Source organism: Myiozetetes cayanensis, unplaced genomic scaffold (genome assembly GCF_022539395.1).
Source record: "Myiozetetes cayanensis isolate MyiCay16 unplaced genomic scaffold, myiCay2020 scf4, whole genome shotgun sequence".
Taxonomy (NCBI): Eukaryota; Metazoa; Chordata; class Aves; order Passeriformes; family Tyrannidae; genus Myiozetetes; species Myiozetetes cayanensis.
This window is the reverse complement of record NW_026087631.1, coordinates 71,263,193-71,283,323: the sequence shown is the minus strand read 5'-3', so window position 1 is coordinate 71,283,323 and position 20,131 is coordinate 71,263,193. Positions and strand designations below refer to the sequence as shown.

Genomic DNA, 20,131 nt, shown 5'->3' with positions numbered 1-20,131 from the left:
AGTACTGGCAACACTCAAAGGCCATGGCCACTTCCATCCCATCACTTTGGGATGAGCAATGCCTGATAGATCCAAGCTAATCCCCACACGCAGTGGGGAGTTGAGTGCATGAACTAAGCACTGAGAAAAAAGGAGAAAAAAAAAAAAAGGGAAAACTGGCTTCATTAGTATCTGACATTCATTAGGGAAAGGCAAACTTTGGAAAAGGAGTTGAACTGATTAAAACTGCCCTTATAAAAATCGCTCAGCATAACTGAACGCGCTCCAAAGTCACATCCTTTAGCTAAAATCAGAATTGTGCCTTGACAACTGCGCCTTCTCAGTCTTATCATCTCTCCTTCCCACTCTTGTTTTTTCTGTGTTTCCTTTCCTTTACAAATAAGCGCCTGTTTGTTTACCAGCTCCACAAAGGCTGGAAAACAGCTAGGGAAAAAAAGAGGTAATGCAAGGAATTATCATTGCTCTCAAGAGTTTTGTCTTCAGCCTCGTCTGCATTCGGCAGAGAGCAGTTGGTTCACTTTGAAGACGATGTTTACAGCATCTCCATGAGCACGTTGTCCATTGGTTTTATCTCGCACTAGCCAAAGGTTCAGCCAGGGTTTTCGAGTCGTGCAACAGTGTTTTTCCCCCTCCTCCCCCTCCCCTGCCCCAGTTTATCTTTCTGCTGAGTTGTTTGGAAAATGTTAGTTAAGCCCAAGCCGCGTGCTCTGAGATAAGTTCTCACAAACAGTTCACAGATTCTTCACAAAAAACCACCCATGAGATTACTTTAAACCCAGCACTATCAAGGGAGAAAAAAAAAAAAGAAAAAAGAGGAAGACAAATAAATTAGGGAAAAATATAAACACGAATAGTTCAGAAATTCCCTCCTGGGGTATTTAGCTCATGTATGTGGCATGAATTATGGCCACAAATAAAATACATATTCACCTTTCTTATTCTTGCTGTTCTTTAGTAAAGAACATAACATGAAAACTCGAGCATGAAAATGGACTGGGGTTTGATTAAGAAGGTCCAGCTCCAGCCCTTCCTCTGCTGTGGTCTCCTCAGTGGTCCTGCTCTCAGCCCAGGATATGTGGAAAAGCTGCAACTTCACTTGGGCTTTTCTTGCCCCAGCTTCCCACCTGCAGGGGTTGGGACACACTTCCCTACCTCAAAAGGTGTTTGTGAGGATGAATATGTCACTGTCAAGCATTCAGATATTTGGCTAGTGAGCAACAGTCCTACCTACCTGTGATGAAACAGAACATATCCTACCCCCAGCCTTGGGCAGGCACCCTCTAACCTCATGCTTGCCCTCCTGGACCTCACCTGACGTGACCTGGCTGAACAGGGAGAATGCACGCGCTCCATCTCATCCACCAGGACACCACTTACTCTGCCTTGTCCATGGAGACACCACGTGCACCACCTTGTCCATCCAGGATGCCCTCCACTGCCCCATCCAGGCACCACATGATCCATGGCTCCATTCAGGCACTGTGTGCCCCAGCTCATTCATCCAAGGCACCATGTGCTTCACTGCTCCACCCAGGCACCAAGAGATACCAGTCTCCCAAGAGCCACAGGTGAGCCTCTGCCTCTGACACGAAGCTGGGGAGGCTGACAACCTGCCCACCAAGCCCAGGCACAGCCCCTGTGCAGCAGAGCAGGGCCCACCAGTCAGACCTGGTGGTGCTCTGGGGAACAAGAGTCCAAACCCCAGATGGTTGTCAACCACCTGCATCAGTGCAACAGACTGAAGACCGGAGGATCAGAAAGGTGTCCCTGTTTCTCTGCCTGTTCCTGGTCATGTTTGTAGCATGCTGGGGTGCAGGCACTAACAATCTGCTGCTGATTCTTGCATGATGGGGCAGGAGGAAGCCTGGCACTGGCACTGAAGCTTGCTGACTGCAAGGACCGTGCTGCCTGGAGTTGATGACTTCCATATATTCCTCTAAGGCTGTTCCATCCCCATCCACGGTGCCCTATGGGAGCAGCAAGCCACCCCAAAGCACCTGGGAGGCTGCTCCAGCAAGAGCACAGCACTTCCCAAAGCTCTCTGACCCCTGAGTCAGCCCTGATGGGGACTGCAAGAAAAAAATGGTTCAAATGGTTCGGGAGCTCCAGGGAAATCACAGCCCTGAAGTACTAGCACTTGTGTGACCACCCAGCCAACTGCATCCATTGTTCGCAACCTAATTCATATTTACTTACAATATTTTAAGGTAAACCCGCTCCAGCCATTAAATTAGCACTCCCACATTGGAATTATTATTTATTTAATCATTTATAGCTGCTCCTCCCTGCTGCATGCCTCTGCCCAGCTCCCACCACGGGCACCATCCCTTCCCTCTCCACCAGGTTCAAACCGGCCAGCGAAGGTGGACAAGGGATTTGAAAAAGCAGCATGAGGCAGACAACAGGGCAGGTGAGCTGAGACTCACACGCTTCTCGGTTTAACCTGTAATCATCCCCCCGGGGGCTGGGGCTGTCTGAGAGAAAAACTTCCCTTTGCTCTCCAGCCGGTTTCCCCCGTACGAGGCGAAGCCGGGCAATGAAAGCAGCAGTTCCTGCTGGAAAGCAGACAAAGAGTCTGCTTGATTTCCTAAGAGAAGAGGCTGCATGCCAGAATCTGCCCGGCCAGTCATATAATACCCAGCCTTGGTTGCGAAAGGCTTCTCACTTCTGTTTTTGGTGCTGGACTGGCTGCTCTGCAGACTGGTGGAAGATATCGGGCGCCTTCCCTTCTGAATTTCTGGGTCATGCTGAGAGATGAGCAACGGGCAAGGTCCTCTGCAGGGTCAGTGTGGCAGGCTTAGGGTACTAACTATTTGCATAAGCAACCCCAAATAAATGTTAGGGTCTTCTCCTAGAAGTGCTTTGTGTGGTGGGGGAGTTGCAGTGCCTTGCAGGGTGGCTCTTGAGCGCAACTGGTTTCCATGACATGCTACTGGGACCCACCTTCCCTGGCCTCCATGGACTCAAAACCTACTTTTACACCTTTGCAGAGGTACGCATCGTAAGCCACATGGGGTGGGCATGCAGTGGTAGTTGAAGGACCAAAGAAATCCCAAAACTTCAGCTGTGTCTCATCACAGACAGAATCAGTTTGATCCCCCTGAGCAACAATGGAACTCACCCCAAATATTTGGGTTTATTATCTGCTTTCTGAGATCATCTGGGCTGCAGAGAAACTGAAGTGCTTACTTGGTATTCTCAGGGGTGCCCACACCACAAGGAGGACAGGAGAACCTGCCCCGCCACCCCTTATCACCAAACCACACAGGTTCAATTGTGTTCTTCAGCAATTCCCCCCAAGGAGACGGGGTGGGAGCAGCCCAACGCATACATTACCCTTTCCAGCTGCAATGATACTTCTCCTGCACGGCACAGCACTAATTACTGCGGATGATATCGCTTGCAAAATGACACATAAGTGACGCTCGCCACTAACCACCCCGCAGAACGCAGCGTTTTCTGATGCTTCGGTGATGCCTCCAGCGTGAGAGCATGGAAACCTTGGGAATATCCACTGAGAGCCATGGAGAGGCCGGGGAGAGACTCAGGGAACGCCGGGCTGACCACAGCCCATGCGCCGCTCGCCCCGGCTCCCCGGGGTTCATCCATCCAGGTGGCAACACGCACGGACATCCAGACGGCCCCAGGCAAGGAGCTCCAGCCTCCCAACCTGCCCACAGGAATGCTTTTCATCTGCACCCAGGTCACAAGGAGGTGCCTGCCAGTATTCCCCCTGGGAGCGTGGGCCACGGCCACAGGGGAGCCAACCAGCATGCCGCGAACGCATCGCTCGGGTGTAGTAACCAGCTTGCAGGTGTGAAACGAGGAAAGGGGTGAAAATGGAGACATGTTTTGATTAGGAGGGGGGAAAAAAGAAAAAAAATCAGCTATTTGTGCCACTTGGAGGTTAAGCAGAGCGGTCAAACTGTATTGGAAGTGCAGGAGAGATGGTGCTTCCCCATCCTGCTTTTAAACAGAAGGGCCCTTGGTTAAGGGCAGTGATGGACTTTGTCCTCAGCAAGACGGATTTGTTCCAGCTCTGTGGTTGGGATCATCATGGAGACCACCTTTTAAGAGGGCTTACAGGAAAGATGGGGATAGAGTTTTTAGTGCAGCCCATAGTGAAAGGACAAGGGGTGATGGTTTTAAACTCAAAGACGGGAGATTCAGACTAAACAGACAGAAGAAATTGCAATGAGGGTGAGCCTGGCACAGGTTGCCCAAAGAACCTGTGGCTGTCCCATCCCTGGAAGTGTCTGTGGCCAGGCTGAATGGGGGTTGGAGTAACCTGGTCTAGTAGAAAGTGTCCCTGCCTATTGCAGGGGTTTGGAATTAAATGGGCTGTAAAGGTTCCTTCCAGCCCAAACAGTTCTATGGTTCTACGATCATCCCCTATAACCAGCAGCATGGTTAAGGTGCAGGGTGTGCTGTGCTGCTAACACAGCTCTGCAGGCACTCTTAGTGCTCTAATGGACCTCAGCTGGGGAACTCCTGCCCCCAAAACCTCCTGGAATCCCCACAGTCTGCTGGGTGGGTCCTCCTGGGAGCACAAGCCAGTTCTGCTGTGCCTGACGGGTTCTCTGCAGACAGACATCAATAGCAATTTACTGCTTTTCCAGCAGCCCCTTATCGACCTACTGTCGCAAGTCTTTAAGGAAGATGCCTGAGATAAGAGCCACGGGACTAAATGGCTCTGCATGGGGAGAGTCACGCACTTCTCTGAGCTACAGGCAATGCTACAGCTCCACTTTTCTTACTGTCACAAGGCAGGGGGTGGTGAAAGCAGCCAGGACTGAGGAAAACACCAAGCACAAACATGGGTGCGGGGGATGAGTAATTACAAAACACTCCACCAAAAGGCCAGCTTCAGGATTTCTACCATTTGCTCCCATCAGGATATCAGCTCCTTGACCCAGGACATCAGAAGGTCAGCTGAGCTGATCCTGTGTCAATCAAAAAGCGGTGCCAGTGCTACCCTCTTGAAAGGGGTACCAAGTCCCTCTCTGGGAGAAAGAGTCAGATGGAATTTTTTTCTAGAGAAGAAACAAGTGAGTACCTGAAACAGGCCTTTAGAAGTCCACGGGCACAGGTCACATCTCTGCTCATCCACTTGATTCTGACGTGGCCCTAATAGAGAGTTTTGGATAAAATCTTCCCATTATGAAGCTGTCTGTGCCGGTCCCTGCACAAGGCACAGGCTCTGCTGTGCTCCAAAACATGACTTGTTGGGATTTGAAATCCCAGCTGAGCTGGGAGAGGCAGTCTGTGTCCAGCTGCTTCCACTAGCAGTGGTGCTTCTCTCCCCACACCCTTCTGCTTATGCCTCTCTGGGGATCTTGGTAGTCTTCGAGCCTATGGAAGATTCACAAGGTGCCACCAGCCCAGGCACCTCATGGAGGGATCCCTCTTCCCAGCTGCCTGACTGAGGTGTTGTGGTCTCACTGGGTGAGACCACACTGACAGCAACTCTTGCTGCTCCATTAGGAAGAGGTCACTGCTGATCCCTTAAGCAGCTGCCCAAATGAGGTGGCACAGGAGGGAAGGACCTCTGTGCTGGAGCTGCTTGTGCCTGCATGGCTGCCTCAGAGCTGTGTCCATAGCAGGCACTTTCCCTTACATATTTTGGAAAACTTAAAGGAGTTTGGGTGGCACCAACTCCTTCTACGGTGATGTGCTCCTCTCAGCTGAGGAGGAGACTTCTGTTCTCCTATTACACAACCAGGACTCTCTGGGAGGAGGGTAAGAAGAGATTAGTTTGTTTATTGCATCGAGTAAACCAAAATGCTGGTTATCCTCCTTGTCAGGCTCCTGAGGAACTCAGAGATACTTAACAGCAAATTGAATTAAGGCCAGAGGAACAAAATCCTGTACCCAGTCGTGGGAAACTCCTCCTACTCCTTTCCACTGTAGACAAGGGAAACCATGAAACATGACTCTCTCTCCCCGGATCTGGAACGGGCAGAAGGGATTCCAGCGAAGATGGAAACCATTAAGAGGCAATTAGTGGAGACAATGATGAAGAAAATCTGGTCACTCATCAACCCAGACACTGCAATCCAACAGTAGCCTGGTGGTTACACATCCCCTGGCTGGAGGTGGACCTCCAGGACCCGAAGGTGAGTGAGGCAGACGAGCAGAGCCACCCAGTCTGGGTGCACGGGGAGTTCGAGCCACCCAGACGACCGGCTTCATCCTGCCCGGCCGAAGACATAATAACCCTGGGAGAGGAGGATGTGATCTCATCCCAAGGGTCCCGGGGAAACACAAAACATGGAAAGAAACAGTGGCGAGACCATCGTGCTTGATTGCAGCGGGCTCCACCCTGGCTGGCCGGAGGCTCTCTGCTTTCCTGGCTCTGCAGAGGGAGAGAGCGCATGGCGGCAGACGCAAATAGTTGTGTTTACATCCCATTGAAAGGGTTTTTGGGAACTAACAATGCCTGGTACGGAGGGCGAGGGAGAAAAACAAAGCCACGCGAGGAGGAGGGACCATCCTGTGAGATGGTATCTAGCTCCGTTTCTTTATCTGCCCAAATTGCTTCCGCTGCCTTCTCCGTGGGTCCCAGAGAGAAAAGGGTGGCATTTCCCCTCCCCTGTTTGAAATACGCCACCACGGTTTTTAACGCTGGGACCAGACAAGTCCTGTGGCTTTCCAAGAATATGTTCCTGCACATAAAGTACTCAACAGGGCAGCTGGGCTCGAAGGCCTTGGGCAGCCCTCCTTGGTTTGGCCTGCCCTCATCTGCTCCCAAAAAAACACCTGATCTCCTTCAGCTTAACCCTGCCCTTTGACCAAAATGACCAGGATTAAAGGAAATTTGGTTTTCCCTCAAATAAGCTGCATTCACAGGAGCGTTTTTGCCAGCACAGCTATGGGGGTCTGAGGCTGTGGGAGCTTTTAACGTGGTTATTTAGTTATGTACTTATGGCATGGCAGGTGCAGAGGTACAGGGACATCCAGCCTTGTCTGGAGCACAACCCTACAGACAGTCACCCATCTCTGCTCTTTGCAGACCTCTGCTCCTGCACTCTAGCTCCTGTCATGGCTGTGAAGGTTCACATCAACCCACACATCAGCATGCCCCATTTGCTCCAAATCCCAGACTTTTCTCCAAGCTCTTCCACATCTCCAACCCTCATCTTCTGGATTCCCAAGACATTTCCCCACTTGTTGCTTTCCTCATTTCTCCTTCCTTCACATCTTCCCGACCCCCAGTCTCCTTTATTTCTGTCCCTCCCTGAAACCCCTTCCCTCCCATGCCCAAAGCCCTCACCCTCCTCCATCCTTTCCCCATACAAACCACTTCCCAGTTTGTCCTAGTCCCACTGGACTGGAGACTGAACAGTTGATTTTTGCAGAACCAGACTGGGGGTACCAGAAGAGCACTTCTATGAGCAATTAAGTCCCCTTCTTCATAGAGGACTTATTTTCTCTTCAGATCTGGCCTCATGGAGCTACCTGGGTGGATGGTGGTCTGGGGTCAAGATCTGACCCCCTTGGTGTCTTTGCTCATTTGATAAAGCAAAAATTCTGCTTCATTCTCTGACTAGGAAATCAATACTAAAAATCCTAGCATCTCATTATACTATCAAAGACCATTTTTTGACTCGAAGGGCTGATGCTTTTTAAAAAGTGAGAGTGATTAAAAAAATTCAACACAACCCACGTTAAAAGATACAATTTTCTTTTCCAAACAGCACCACCCTCCTCGCTCATGACTGCAGCCAGGAAGGTTTTCCTTTCTCTTCCTCTGAAGGAGACAGTGAAAAGGCAGTGCCCTCTTGAAGTTCAGACGTTAATTACTGTGTTAGAATATTTTGCTAAATTACACAGCATGGCCTCAGGAGATAACAGGCACTACGAGAAGGGAGGGGAGTGGATACCCGTCTACATGCTGCACCGCAGACTCAGACGTGGGGGGAAGGCAATTAGACGGGGAGTATTTATCCTCCCTGCACCACCACCCCGAGGCTTTCAGTTAGCAGCATGTACCCAGCCAGGGAAACGATGGGAGTGTGCCAAGATTTTAAACGATGCTGAAATGGGACTGTCTCTGCCAACCAGACTGGAGGTAGGAGACAACTCCTGCAGAGAAGCAACTGTCCTGCCTGCTGCCAGCCTGCCGGCTCTGATCCCTGCTAATTCACGGCTCCTGGGAGCTGCCCTCGGTCCCCAGGGTTGGTAGTAAGACCCTAAAAGCGTCTGTCTTGGGTCAGGTCACCAACCTGAGATATCTTCTGGGGATATCCCCTGCATACCCACAGAGCCCCAGCAGCAATAACCCCCTCAGGCCGGAGGGATCTCTTGTGAATTGATCCTGCAGCCACTGTTCTGCAGCTTCCCTGGTCTTCCTGTGATGAGCTGCTTCCTGGGGTTTGCCCTGAACCTGCCCCAACAGCCCTGGCCGATGGACCTGTGGGGGCTGAGAGGGGGATGGTGCCACAGCAAGGCTGCTTCCTGTCACCCCTGATGTCCGATCCCCTTATATCCCAGAGATGACATCACGGGTGGACAACAGGATGGGTAAAAAAGATGGGCTCAGAGGGTTGTAGCTATTGGATTGCAACCCAACTCTGTCTGAGGGCCAGGGATGAGCAGTACTGAGGCGCTATCCTGGGACCTGCCCTATTTAGCATCCTTATCCATGGCATGGAGGAGGTGAGGAGCACTGTCTTGTGAAGTTTGGAGATTTGGGAGTTGGGGATTTTGAGATTTGGCGATGTCCTGAGTGTGCTGAAGGAGCTGCCACCCAGAGGCATCTCAGTGGGGTGGAGAAAAGTGTCAAGAGAAAACTTAAACATTCAACAATAAATTGGGCTGGTGCAGGACTAGAGCACAGGGACATGGGCAGGGGGTGGGATAGGATTATTATGGGAGGTGAGAGCAGGCAGAACCCACCCTATTGTTGCCTGCCTGTGGGACACCAGCCAGAGAGGTGCCCTGAGGGGACCACAGGGGCATTGCCACCCGGCATCCCCTTGAGCTTAAGTCCCCCAAGCCAGTTTTTCCACCTCCTCGCTTTGTTGCCATAGGCAACTGCTCAGGTTACCTGGCTGTAAAGCCAGGTCTGGCTGCTAAATGGCGTCATAAAAATAAACAAATGCACCCAAAGCAGCACCCAGCACCAACCACCTTGGCTGGAAGTGGCTGCCCCTGGCAGGGGGCTGGCAGGAAGGTGGCAGCTCCCAGCCCCAGAGGCACCTCCTGAGTCAGTGTCCCATCAACATCCACTGAGGATGAGACTGAGACACAAGAGGAGCCAAACCTCCCAACATCACTCATTTGTCCCGGCTCCTGCAGAGCACGGCTGTGGCTCCACACTGGCTGCGAGCCCTCTTTCCCTGCAGACTTCAGCTATCACCAAGAACTGGGCTGGGTCTCCCAGGATCCAGTGCTAATTCTCCTCCTCCCCAGCAGCACTGAGGGATGAATCAGGGAGGTCACTGATCTGGGGTGGCCCATGCCCACCCTGCTGATACACACATAGCCACGGCAGCACAGAGCTGGACGAAGAACAGCCAGCTCCAACCCTGCTTAGGAAAGAGCTAGGGGGAGGCAAAAGTGGTGACAATCAGTGAACAATAGATGGCAAGCAATGTTATTTACTATCTCTACATCTTCAGTAGCCACGGGGCACTTCTTGCACCACGCACAGGGCTCTGATCGTTCGACTGACATTTGCTGCTCCCTTGTCTTAACCCATTTTCTACATTTTGCTGCCTCTGCCAAAGGCCATGGAAAAGAAGAAATATGGCCAGTCTGCAAGAACTAAGGTCCCTTGGTTGTTCTCCTGGTTTTAGTTGGTTTTGGGGGACACGCAATGTGAAGCATTGTTGGAGCAGGGCTGAACGTGGCCCTCAGGGTTTGGACATGGGGCAGAGGCTTTGGGACAGCAAGGATGTCAGCATGTTCACTCCTCACCATCCTGGAAGGGCAGAATGAGATGTACAGGGACAAATTGAGAGTGGTTTTGTGAAATAAAGTGAGGCAGGAGCAGAGAGGGCTATAGGAGAGCTGGGAGGAGACAGTGAAACTCCCCTCTTGCTGAGACATGCACAGGAGCCAGGACAACTTCCTAAAACTGCTAAATCTGTTTTTGTCCAGACAGATAAAAGACCCATGGAGGAATATCTTCCTGGAAGATGCCACCACTGGTCCCAAGGGAAAAGAGCCAGGTTGGGAAGCAGGCAAGGGCCAGGCCCACAGTGCCCTGAGTGCCCTGGCTGCAGCACCACCGTTCCCTGGGAAAGCCTTTATCCCAGGAACAATGCCCTCTCCCAGCTCACCCTCGATTCCCCGAAGCTCTGAGGGAAGAATAGGAGGAAAGCTCTTTTATTTCTATTTAACATCTCTGTTTTGTTATTCTTTTCACAGGCTTCCCAGATTTGATGGCTGCTATAGTCCTCTTGTTCTCATCTGCAAAGGAATCTCCTCCTTTCCCCAATTGTCTCCAACTCTGATCTTTGGGCTGACCTTGGGGATTCATTTCCCTTCTCCAACCTAAAATACGCACTGTTCCAAGCATAAAAACATGTTTTGATCCAAACCATCACTCAAATTCACTGTGTTCCATCAAACCATTTGGATGGACCCACCTTTTACTTCCCAAAGAGGTAAACCACCTCTTTGCCTAAAATCCCAATTCTGACCCCATCAGACGTTGCTGGGAAGACACTCTCCACCTGTACAAACCTCACCCCAAACCCTCAGAATAGCTCTGGAAATTAAACTTTTTCATTCTTTGGGGATTGAGCTCCCGGGAGATGCAGTCACAGTGTTGGATGTGGTGGCAGACCCTTCCTTCTCCCCCCACCCTGTTTTCCAGCAGGCAGTTGCAGTGATGGGTGACAAGGAGGATACAGAAGAGACCCCTGGGGTGGGGGCTTCCTGTGGACCATGTTGGTATCAAGGGGCACAGCCACTCCCTTGGCTTCCAAAACACTGCCTGGGTGAGGTGGCAGCTCTGACCCAAATTTATTTTGCTGTTATCAGTCACCCATTCCCGTGTCAGACACCAAACACAGTGATCTGCCTGCTTCCCCGAGGACAGTGACAAGCACTGGTCCCATTAACCAGCAAACCCCAGCATTTATCACTCCAGCCTCACTCCAAATGAACTTCTCTTTTGATTTTTTTCTTGATCTTTTTCAGCCTGCAAAATTAACCCATCTATATCACTCAATAAATAGCACCAGTGTTGTCACCCAATGCCCCAACCACGTCCCCAGCTCCTCCTCACCCTGCATGATGTCCTCACTGCCATCCCTCACTCCCTCCCTCCCAGCTAATGATGGTGCTAATGAACTTTTACTCGGGGGGAGAGGAAAGGAGATGGAGAGAGGAAGCTTTGCAGGGACAAGGGAAGAGACATTCCTGCCTCAGTCATCAGGCAACTTTCCCCTTCCTCTTGCTCACTCCCTCACTGACCTTTGGCTGGGTCTGCCAGAGCTATAAAGGAAAAGGGAAAAAGGAAAAAAAAAAAAAAAAAGAAACTAAAAAGCAAGAGAAGCTGAAAGGACAGGCAGAGGGATTGATGTTATCTTGCCTCTGCTAATGATTTATGGTCAAAGGATGGGTGGATGAAGGCAGAGGGAGCTGTGCAGGATTGTGGGCAGCACAGAGAGGGCTTGCTGGGGGATGCCCAAAGGGGAAGGAGTCAGTGAGGGGCTGAGACTGTACTTGGGGATGTATGTGCTGATCAGCAGAAGGAGAAAATACCCACAGTGAGTGCTACTACACCTTGTGAATCCACCTCAAGGCACCTGGAGGTCCCAGATCTTACAGGCCATGGCGACATCCCTTCCTCCCTTGGCACACAGCCCATGTGGTTCATGGAGCTCACCAAGGGATGAGCACTTTGCACAACTAGGGACTTTCCACACTTTCATGGAGCACCCACAAGGGCTGGACTATGCAGATGTCCCTTTCCTCTCCCGGGTGCAGCTGGAAGAGCCCACCACCTCCTCGGCTGCATCTACAGCCTGGCTTTGGTTCTGGCAACCATCCTGGAGCCTGGCACCTATCACTGCTGATAAATAGGTGATCCTGTTCCCCTGGGCTGCCCCTGTGCACCAGGATTAGCTGACAGCATCAAAAAAAACAGTGGCAAGAGCCATGGAAGAGGAATAGCACGAGTAAAGATCAGAGCACTGCAGAGTGAGCAGTCACAGATCAACCAATTTGGGGCAGGAGAGCTGGGAGAGTCAGGCTCACCCATGTCAGCTGAGCTACGAGTCCTCTTAGAATCACAGAATGGCTTGGGTTGGAAAGGACCTTAAAGATCATCTTGTTATTAAAGGTCCTCTAAGAAAGTCATCTTCTCTGAGAAAACAACACCACAGGGACAGACCTGTCCTGCTAAGGAACAGAGATGTATTTTTAAGTGCAAATTTATGCATGACATGTTGATATAATTAGTAAAGTCTTATTATGGAGCTGCCCTGTAGCAAAAAATATCCCTGATACATGAAATTCATACCCCTCTGCTCACCTCTAGATCACCACCATGTCCCCACATACCAGAAAGGTGACAAGAGGGCAGACAGGATTGTGCAGGGAAAAAATCCTGGCGGAGTCAGGGCTGGGTTGTGTCACCATTATGATGGGAAGCGGAGGGAAACAGGGACTTTGCTAGACGTCAAGATCTTCCCCGTAAGGTGACACATGCCTCTGTGGGCAGAGATATTGGGGAAGTTTGGCTATTCTTAGTGTCCCTGTCCCACCTCCTCCTCTGGATATGCGTGCCTCATCACGATGGCTGCGCTCCTCCTCGCAGCTACAGTCACCATCTGTGAACCCTACCCACAATATTACCACCAAGACAAAAACGTTTATGGCGTGTTTGCATTCAGAGAAAACTTCCCATGCGCGTAAAAAAGTCATCACCAGCACTTTCTTTATCCTCCCCTTGCCCGGGGTCTAGTGGAGAACTTATTTTACAGCAAGTTATTTATGGCCTGACAGAAGCCACTGACAATTTGAGATTCACAGCTCCAACCCTGGGGAACGAGGCGGGTTTTTCTGAGAAAGCCTTCTACAGGCAGCAGCAGGAGACAAAACCATCTTTAAAACAGTATGGGGGGAAGCCCTCTCCTCCTCTACTGAACATTAACGCTCAAGTTGTCTCTTCTGTACATACTCACTGAGGTTTCTACCACTACCCTGAGCCATGGGGAAGCTCAGGGTCTGACCTGAGCTCATCAGGACCTCAGGGTCTGAAATTCCCCCAGCGCTGCTGACAGGGCTGGGTTTCTTCTGCACTATGTGGAGAGTAAGGGCATAAGGGACTTAATTTCTCTCCCTCTTTCCTTCCCCTCATGAGTGTGTCTCATCCATTCAGGTGGCTTCACCTGCTTTAAGAAGCTTTTTAAGCCGCTTAGGTGGGGAGGTGGGGATTTTCACAACATTGGGGTTTGCAAACTCAAACGTTGGGTTTGCCACCCCAGCTGTTGGTCTTTGCAAACCCATGGACAAAGGGAGCATGTGCTTTAATTATTGTGCTTTAAAGATCAGAAACACAACAGGCAGGAAGAGCCAAGCACCCCTGCAGACGTAGGTACCTTTGAGGTGAGAAGTGTTGAACGCTGTCAAGGCAAAAATCTCTAGGAATCATAAAGCAAACATGGGATCCTAGAATGGTTCGGGTTTAAAAGGATTTTAAGGATCATCTTGATCCAAACCCCTGCCATGGGCAGGGACTTCTCCCACTAGACCAGGTTGCTCAGTCCAATCTGCCCTTGAACACTTCCAGGGATGGGGCAGCCACAGCCTTTCCACTACGAACCAGGGACATCTCCACACTGCGACCCAACAGCTGGGTGGAAAAGGACGAACTCAGAAGGCATTTATTTACCTCCCTGAGGCAGGTGTAGATGGGGCAGACCAGGACTCGAAAGGGCTCTCCAGTGCTGCTCCTCATGGTCCCGAAGACTTCGCAGAGGAAGGTGATGAAGCCCAGCCAGCGCTCCACGTCCCGCTGCTGCAGCTCCTCCCGCATGGTGAAATCCTTCTGCAAGGGGGGGGGAAAGAGACAGGAGGTGGCATCAGCAAAACCGCATCGCCACGGAGAGGCAACGGCTGCCCAGAGAGAGAATTAGGAGGAAATTGAAACTCGGGGTGTGGGGGAGGAAGACAGACTGACTGACTCTTTAGTAACAGTGGGGAGATTACTCAACGCACGCGGAGTGGCTGGGGTTTCAACACAGCAAAGCCTCCAGAAGGCAGGTACTGTAGAAATATCACCAGCTCCTGCAATAACTGCCATGGCTTGCACTAGAGACGGCGTCCCCTGTGCCCTGCTGTCCCTCTAGGACAGACACAGGGACTCTTTTCTGTATGCACAGCCAAGACCTTAAATAAAATGCAGGGGAAATGCTGGTGGCCGTGCAGGGCTCGGTGGTCCAGGTGGACCTACACAGCCCATTCATTCCAATATCTTCAGCAGACTCAGTGTCTGGCCAGGAACATCCTAATGGTCCGGCTGCTCGATGGTGTCTCACAAAATAATGGCAGAGACTGGCTCCCTGCCCGACCAGAAGATCAGGGCAGCCTGGGCTTGGCATTAAAAGGTCACCCTGCTCCTGAGCTGATGGTTGCTATGACTAAGGATTATCCCAGTGACGTGATTTATGGATCAACATCAGGAGGAAGCATGCAGGGGGATAGATGCCTCCCCATCAGTCCTCCAGCTAGGGAGAAAACCGGGGGTTTGTCCAAAGGCAGGATGCGACAAGGGATGTTTGTGTTGGGAGTGTGTGGCAAGGAGCACGGGACAACACAGAAAAGCAAATAAAAACCTTTCTTGAGGATGGCACAAGGGAGTGCACCGTGCTCAGAGTCAAGGAGGTTTCCCTGGGCTCTAAGTGATGCTGCAGAGCTTCTTGCATGACATCCCAAGTGACTTTGCTTGTCTGTCTCCATAGTGACCTTTCCCTGGCACTAAAAATCAGTAGACACTGAGCAGGGGACTATGAAAGCAGAGGACAAGTTCGTTCTCCACACCGTGTGTTCCCAGGGTGGGTTGCACAACATTTGAAATCCAGCAGCTAAATAAATTGTCCCCTATCTTTTTCATCTGAGTTTGTTCCTCCTGCCTGAGACAAAGGGCCTTTTGGCTGCTCTCTGCAAAGCCAGGGAGATGTAAAAGCCACCACACCGAAGTTTGCCCTCGTGCCCTGGACAAGGCACAGGAGATCTTTCATTTAGAACAAAGCTAAGTGAAGAAGCTACTAAAGAAAGCCAGGCAAAAGCACAATGATTATTTTCATGACACAACTGCATGCACAGAAAATCCAAGGCAGGAGCTATTTATATGTTTCATTACAAAAGGAAAAATAAAATATGTATTTGCATATGCAGGAAAAAGACTTGTAAAATAACCAAGGCACTTATTAACCAAACAGTGATGACTAATTTCTCTCTACACCCATTTCCATAAGTGAGTTGCCCAACTGTGTCTGCGACTCCAGCGTCAACCTGCAGCCAAATCCTGTTGGGTCTTCCCAGACTCTCTGGGGGAGTTTACAGAGTTCATCCTTTCATTATCCAGCCAGTCCCTGGGCAGTGATGGAGGAGTTATTTGCCAGCTCAAGTTATCATCCCAGAGTTACCAAATTACTCATTTTGGAGCTTTCACTTGAATTTTAATGCGAAAAAAGTCAAAGAGAAATGATGTTCTGAATTACTGAGAAATTAAAAAAGCAAGTGAGAGCATCCCATGCCCCTTGTCTGCCTTGTCCACCCACAGAGTGGAGGGAAAAAGCTCCCTTTGAACCCCAAAGCATTTCCTTGATACCCTGAGACCTCTCTGTCCCTCGGCACTGTCTCCTGCATCTCATGCAGCATCCCACCCACCTCCAGCCCCCAACCCATCCTGCCCCCCAACACTCCCTGTTCTGCCTGGGAAAGTCCACACTGATGTACCTGGGGAGCTGCACTGTATTTTGGGATCCTTGGGGCATGCTGGGAAATTCCTAGCAGCTTGGGATAACTGCATGGGGTCTGTGGTCCTGGATTATTGGGAAAGAATAAAAACCACTGCAGGAAATTCTCCCCCTTCCTGTTTCTACTTCAAACACAGTGCCCTGCTCTGCGACCTTGCAAGAGAGAAAACTGACTCTTCAACATTTTCTCATTAAAAAATATTTTCTGTAAAAAAACCCCAAACAATCAAACCAACCAACCCCCTAAAAATTCCATAAAACAACCAGCAAACCAAACCAAACTCATCAGGCCTGGGATGTGAGCCAGGCAAGAAGGGAAGTCACCACTCATCACCCTCTTTTTTTTTGTTTATGCTGTGGCAGCCTGTGTGTGATGCCACTCAGCAGGGACACTGCCCCCAGCTTTGCAGCTGAAGAAGACCCTTGTAAAAGAAAAGGGACTGGGGTCCCCCGTCTCCTTCAGTCACAAAAAAGCTTGTGCAGACATTGACGGACCCCCATGAAGGATGGGAGAGGGGGATGGAATGTGGGATGGACGCAGGAGTCACCAAGATCACTTTCACCCAGAATGTGATGCCGCAGTGGGAGTAATTTTGCTCCACCTGCAGACTCAGGTTGGGCCAAATTTTGCAAAAGGAGATGATTTGCATGCGCTCTGCAAAAGTAGGAAAAGAACCTTCCTAGAGGTTTTCTAGACCACACCTGCCTACAGGCCAGAGCTGGGCTTGGCAAGGAACCTCCATGGCAGCTGGACTTGCAGCACCAGGGCTATCCCAAAGCATCCTGACACACCCATCTGCTTCAGCTCTGGTATGAGGGGTGCACGAGGAGGGTGGTCCAGGGAGCTCTGTCCTTAAATTTGGCTTCCAGACAGCAGGTCTGACCACTACCACAGCGTGTACAGGTGGGCAAGCCAACCTGAATGCCACCCATGCAGAGGTGTCCCACCTCCCTTGGGGTGTCCGTGTTTGAGGAGACCTTCTAGGTTGTTTGATCTGTGGATTTTACACGTGGAATTCACCTGGCTGCAGGCCAGCCGTGCTGCCAGCAGGACCTGAGACCTGTGGAGAACATGGGGACCAAAGGGTGTGCAACCAAAAGGGATGAGCCAGAGCAACCACAGGGAAAGGTGAGGAGCTGGCCAGCAGGGAAGAGTGGCTCATCAGGGAACAACCCCCATGTGTGTCCTGCGTGCCCGGGGCACTTCCGATGAAGCCCTGCCCTGACCTGCAGACCTCCACACGCCAAGTGACAAGCCTTGAGGGGGCTGAAAAGCTCTGAAACCAGACTGCCGGGTCACTGCCCTGCCCAGTGAACTTTATTTGCTCTGGAAATGCCTCACGGAGTTATATAAAAATAACCTGTGGATTGGCTTGCCCCATGCCTAGGTGGTGATGTCAGGGCAGCAAGCAAATTATCTTTCATCAGTTTGGCTGTATTTTTAAACACGAATTGTATTACTAATTTGGGGGTGCTCTGGCCTGTAGATAATCTGGGTGTGTTTACTGGATGACCTTCATTCAGTGCCTATAGTTTAAAATAAAATGTATTTATACCAGGTAGCAGAGTTGACCTCCCCTCTCTGCCCGGTTTGGGAGAAGAATTCATGGGGAAACCATGTGTCAAGTGGGAGGATGCCCAGGGGACCTCTAAAGAGGTCTCATACAGGACAAGTTTGGAGCATAAACCTGAAGGCTGAGCATGTTCCTCATGTTGGGCCTCACCATATGTGATGGGTAGATGAGGGTGGCCTGTATTCACACATCACAGAGATGGCCTGTGGTTCAGCCCATCTTCTGACATCCCTTATTGGACCCTTTGTAAGCTTGGCTGAAGTTCCTGCCAGCAATGGAAATTCAAAATGCCTTTATCTTGGGCATCTCCACTCTTGCACCCCAGTGAGAGCCCACTCCTCATCCCAGTGCAGGTGCAGGGCATGCAACACTATCCTTTTCTGGCCCCTGAGACCTCCCCAACCCTAGGACCAAGCTAGAAGAGCCAAGAGGAATGGCCACTCCATGGGAGAGGAGGTAGATCCATCCTCTAACATTTTTGGTGGGCAGCAAAGTGGGATGAGAAGCAGCATTTTGCCATCAGATCTAAGCCCGCGCTCCAGCCCAGACAGCTGCAGCTGAAAACTCATCCCTTGGGAGTTTGCCACACTTTTTTTAAGACGAGTTCCAAATAACTTTTCCCCAGATCTGGGCCCACCGACTCATGGCTGACTCTGTCAGCAGCAACCGAGGGCAAAAGTTTAGTGCGGGATAAAAATGAGGGTTAATTTAAGCATCGCCACCTTCTGATGGAAAAAAAAAAGACACATTTGGGCTTGTTGCTCTGTAAACACAGGGCTCTTCCTCTGGCAGCTCTGCTGTTTACTCAGTCATTGTCAAGGAGGCAGGAAATACTGAGTCAGAAATACTGCACAAAAAGAAATATATAATGCTTAGATATCCGTGCTAGGAGCTATATAAAAAGCTGAGAGAGGCTGTGCTAAATAGTTGATCTTACTGGCAATGTGTTGCAAAAGCCCTAAATGGCTCTTTGGAAGGGGTCTGAGACAAATCAAATGGGCTGGAGGAGGGTGATGCTGGGTAGAGGTTGAGACATCCTTTGCTGCTGTTCTGGAGAAGCACACCCTCCACCCACTCCCTCCCCAGACCTTCCTAGACTCCATAAGAGATATTCTGCACAGTTAACATCACTGCATTGCTCCTTGCTTATAATTCAAATTCTACTTGTGTTTGGGTCCTGGCCAGAAGGAGATTCTGGAGTGTAGCTTTGCTTTCTGAGGAGTATAACCCAGTGAGATGAGTAGTTTGTAGCACTGGCATTCAGAAGAAGCTCAGGAGGTGATGAAGGAACCTGTGACAGCTCTGCCCATGGATGGTCAGGGTCTCAACGAGCTCCTCTGTACCACTCAGAGCTTCACTGGGAATATTTCACTCCACGGACACCACTACACAACCTCCTTTGCTGGAGATGGTGGGACATGGTGGGACCATCAACTCTTCCACGGGCTCTTCTCTCCCTTCATCCTCCTGCAGCAACACTCCAGGCCTCTCTGTCTGACCCAGGGACAGAACCACACTGAGATCCCAACACGCCATTCCCTCCCACACTGCCAGTACAGACAACAGGACAAAGCAGAGGCATTGGGATGGGCTGCCCAGGGAGGTGGTGGATTCTCCGCCCCTGGAGGTTTTTTGAAGATGAGACTGGATGTGGCACTGAGTGCCATGGTCTGGGAACCATGGTGGTAGTGGATCAAAGGTTGCACTTGACGATCTCAGAGGTCTTTTCCAACCCGGCTGATTCTATGATTCTATGATTATAAGATGATGCTAGAAAACCTGCTTTGAGCCTGCAGCTTCCATGCAGGACCTGGAAAAGAGCAGTACAGGAGTCTGAGGTTTATTTCCAGCCCTGTGTTGCTCCCATCACCACTGTACCCTGATTTCCCATCCGGCAAAGGGGAATGGTTTACTCATCTCCCTCTGCAAAGTGCTCTGGGGCGTGTGATTGAGACATGCAAATCACGGCAATTATCATGACTCCCAAGAAAGGAGCCATTGACATTTAAAGCAGATAAAGCTTTTAAATTACAGATGACACCCTGTGCCCAGCCTTGCGAAGGTCCCGGCTTCACCCAGCCACGAAGGAATTTCACTCCCACAGACTTTCATCACGTCCTTTCCTCCAGGCTGGATCTGCACCACATCGGCGTGCACCAGCTTCTTCTCGGGGTGTTTTGGCCATTTTGGGAAGAGCAGGAAACCCTGTTGGTGGCCTTCAGTGTGGGCCTGATTTCATGATGGCCACAGGTCCGTGAACGATTTTAATCAGAGAGGTCTCAAAAATGCCTTGCATGGTGAAGGTCCAGGTTACCAGGACTGTGACCACCACCCCACGGACACCTACCACCCCTCAGCCAACCTCCATACATTAGATGTCACTGACCAATTCACAGAATCACAGAATGTTTGGGTTGGAAGGGACCTTAAGGCTCATCTTGTCCCCGTTCCCTGCCATGGGCAGGGACACTTTCCACTAGACCAGGTTGCTCCAAGCTCTGTCCAACCTGGCCTCGAACACTTCCAGGAATGTGGAATTCTTCCAGTTCCACAAGAACAACTCGTCAAAGATCCAGCAGCCACCAGAAAGACACAAACAGTGCTTATTTCTCTCAG

At 50.7% G+C, this 20,131-nt stretch overlaps 1 protein-coding gene across 4 annotated transcripts in view; it reads right to left on the bottom strand.

Annotated features, from left to right (window-relative positions):
• CTIF (cap binding complex dependent translation initiation factor) overlaps positions 1–20,131 on the bottom strand; it is a 116,092-nt gene that overhangs the window by 7,011 nt on the left and 88,950 nt on the right. For all 4 annotated transcript variants that reach the window (XM_050329934.1, XM_050329935.1, XM_050329936.1 and 1 more), the window contains one exon: positions 13,853–14,008. In XM_050329934.1, coding sequence (XP_050185891.1) covers positions 13,853–14,008 — 156 coding nt within the window. The remainder of the gene's footprint in view (positions 1–13,852; positions 14,009–20,131) is intronic.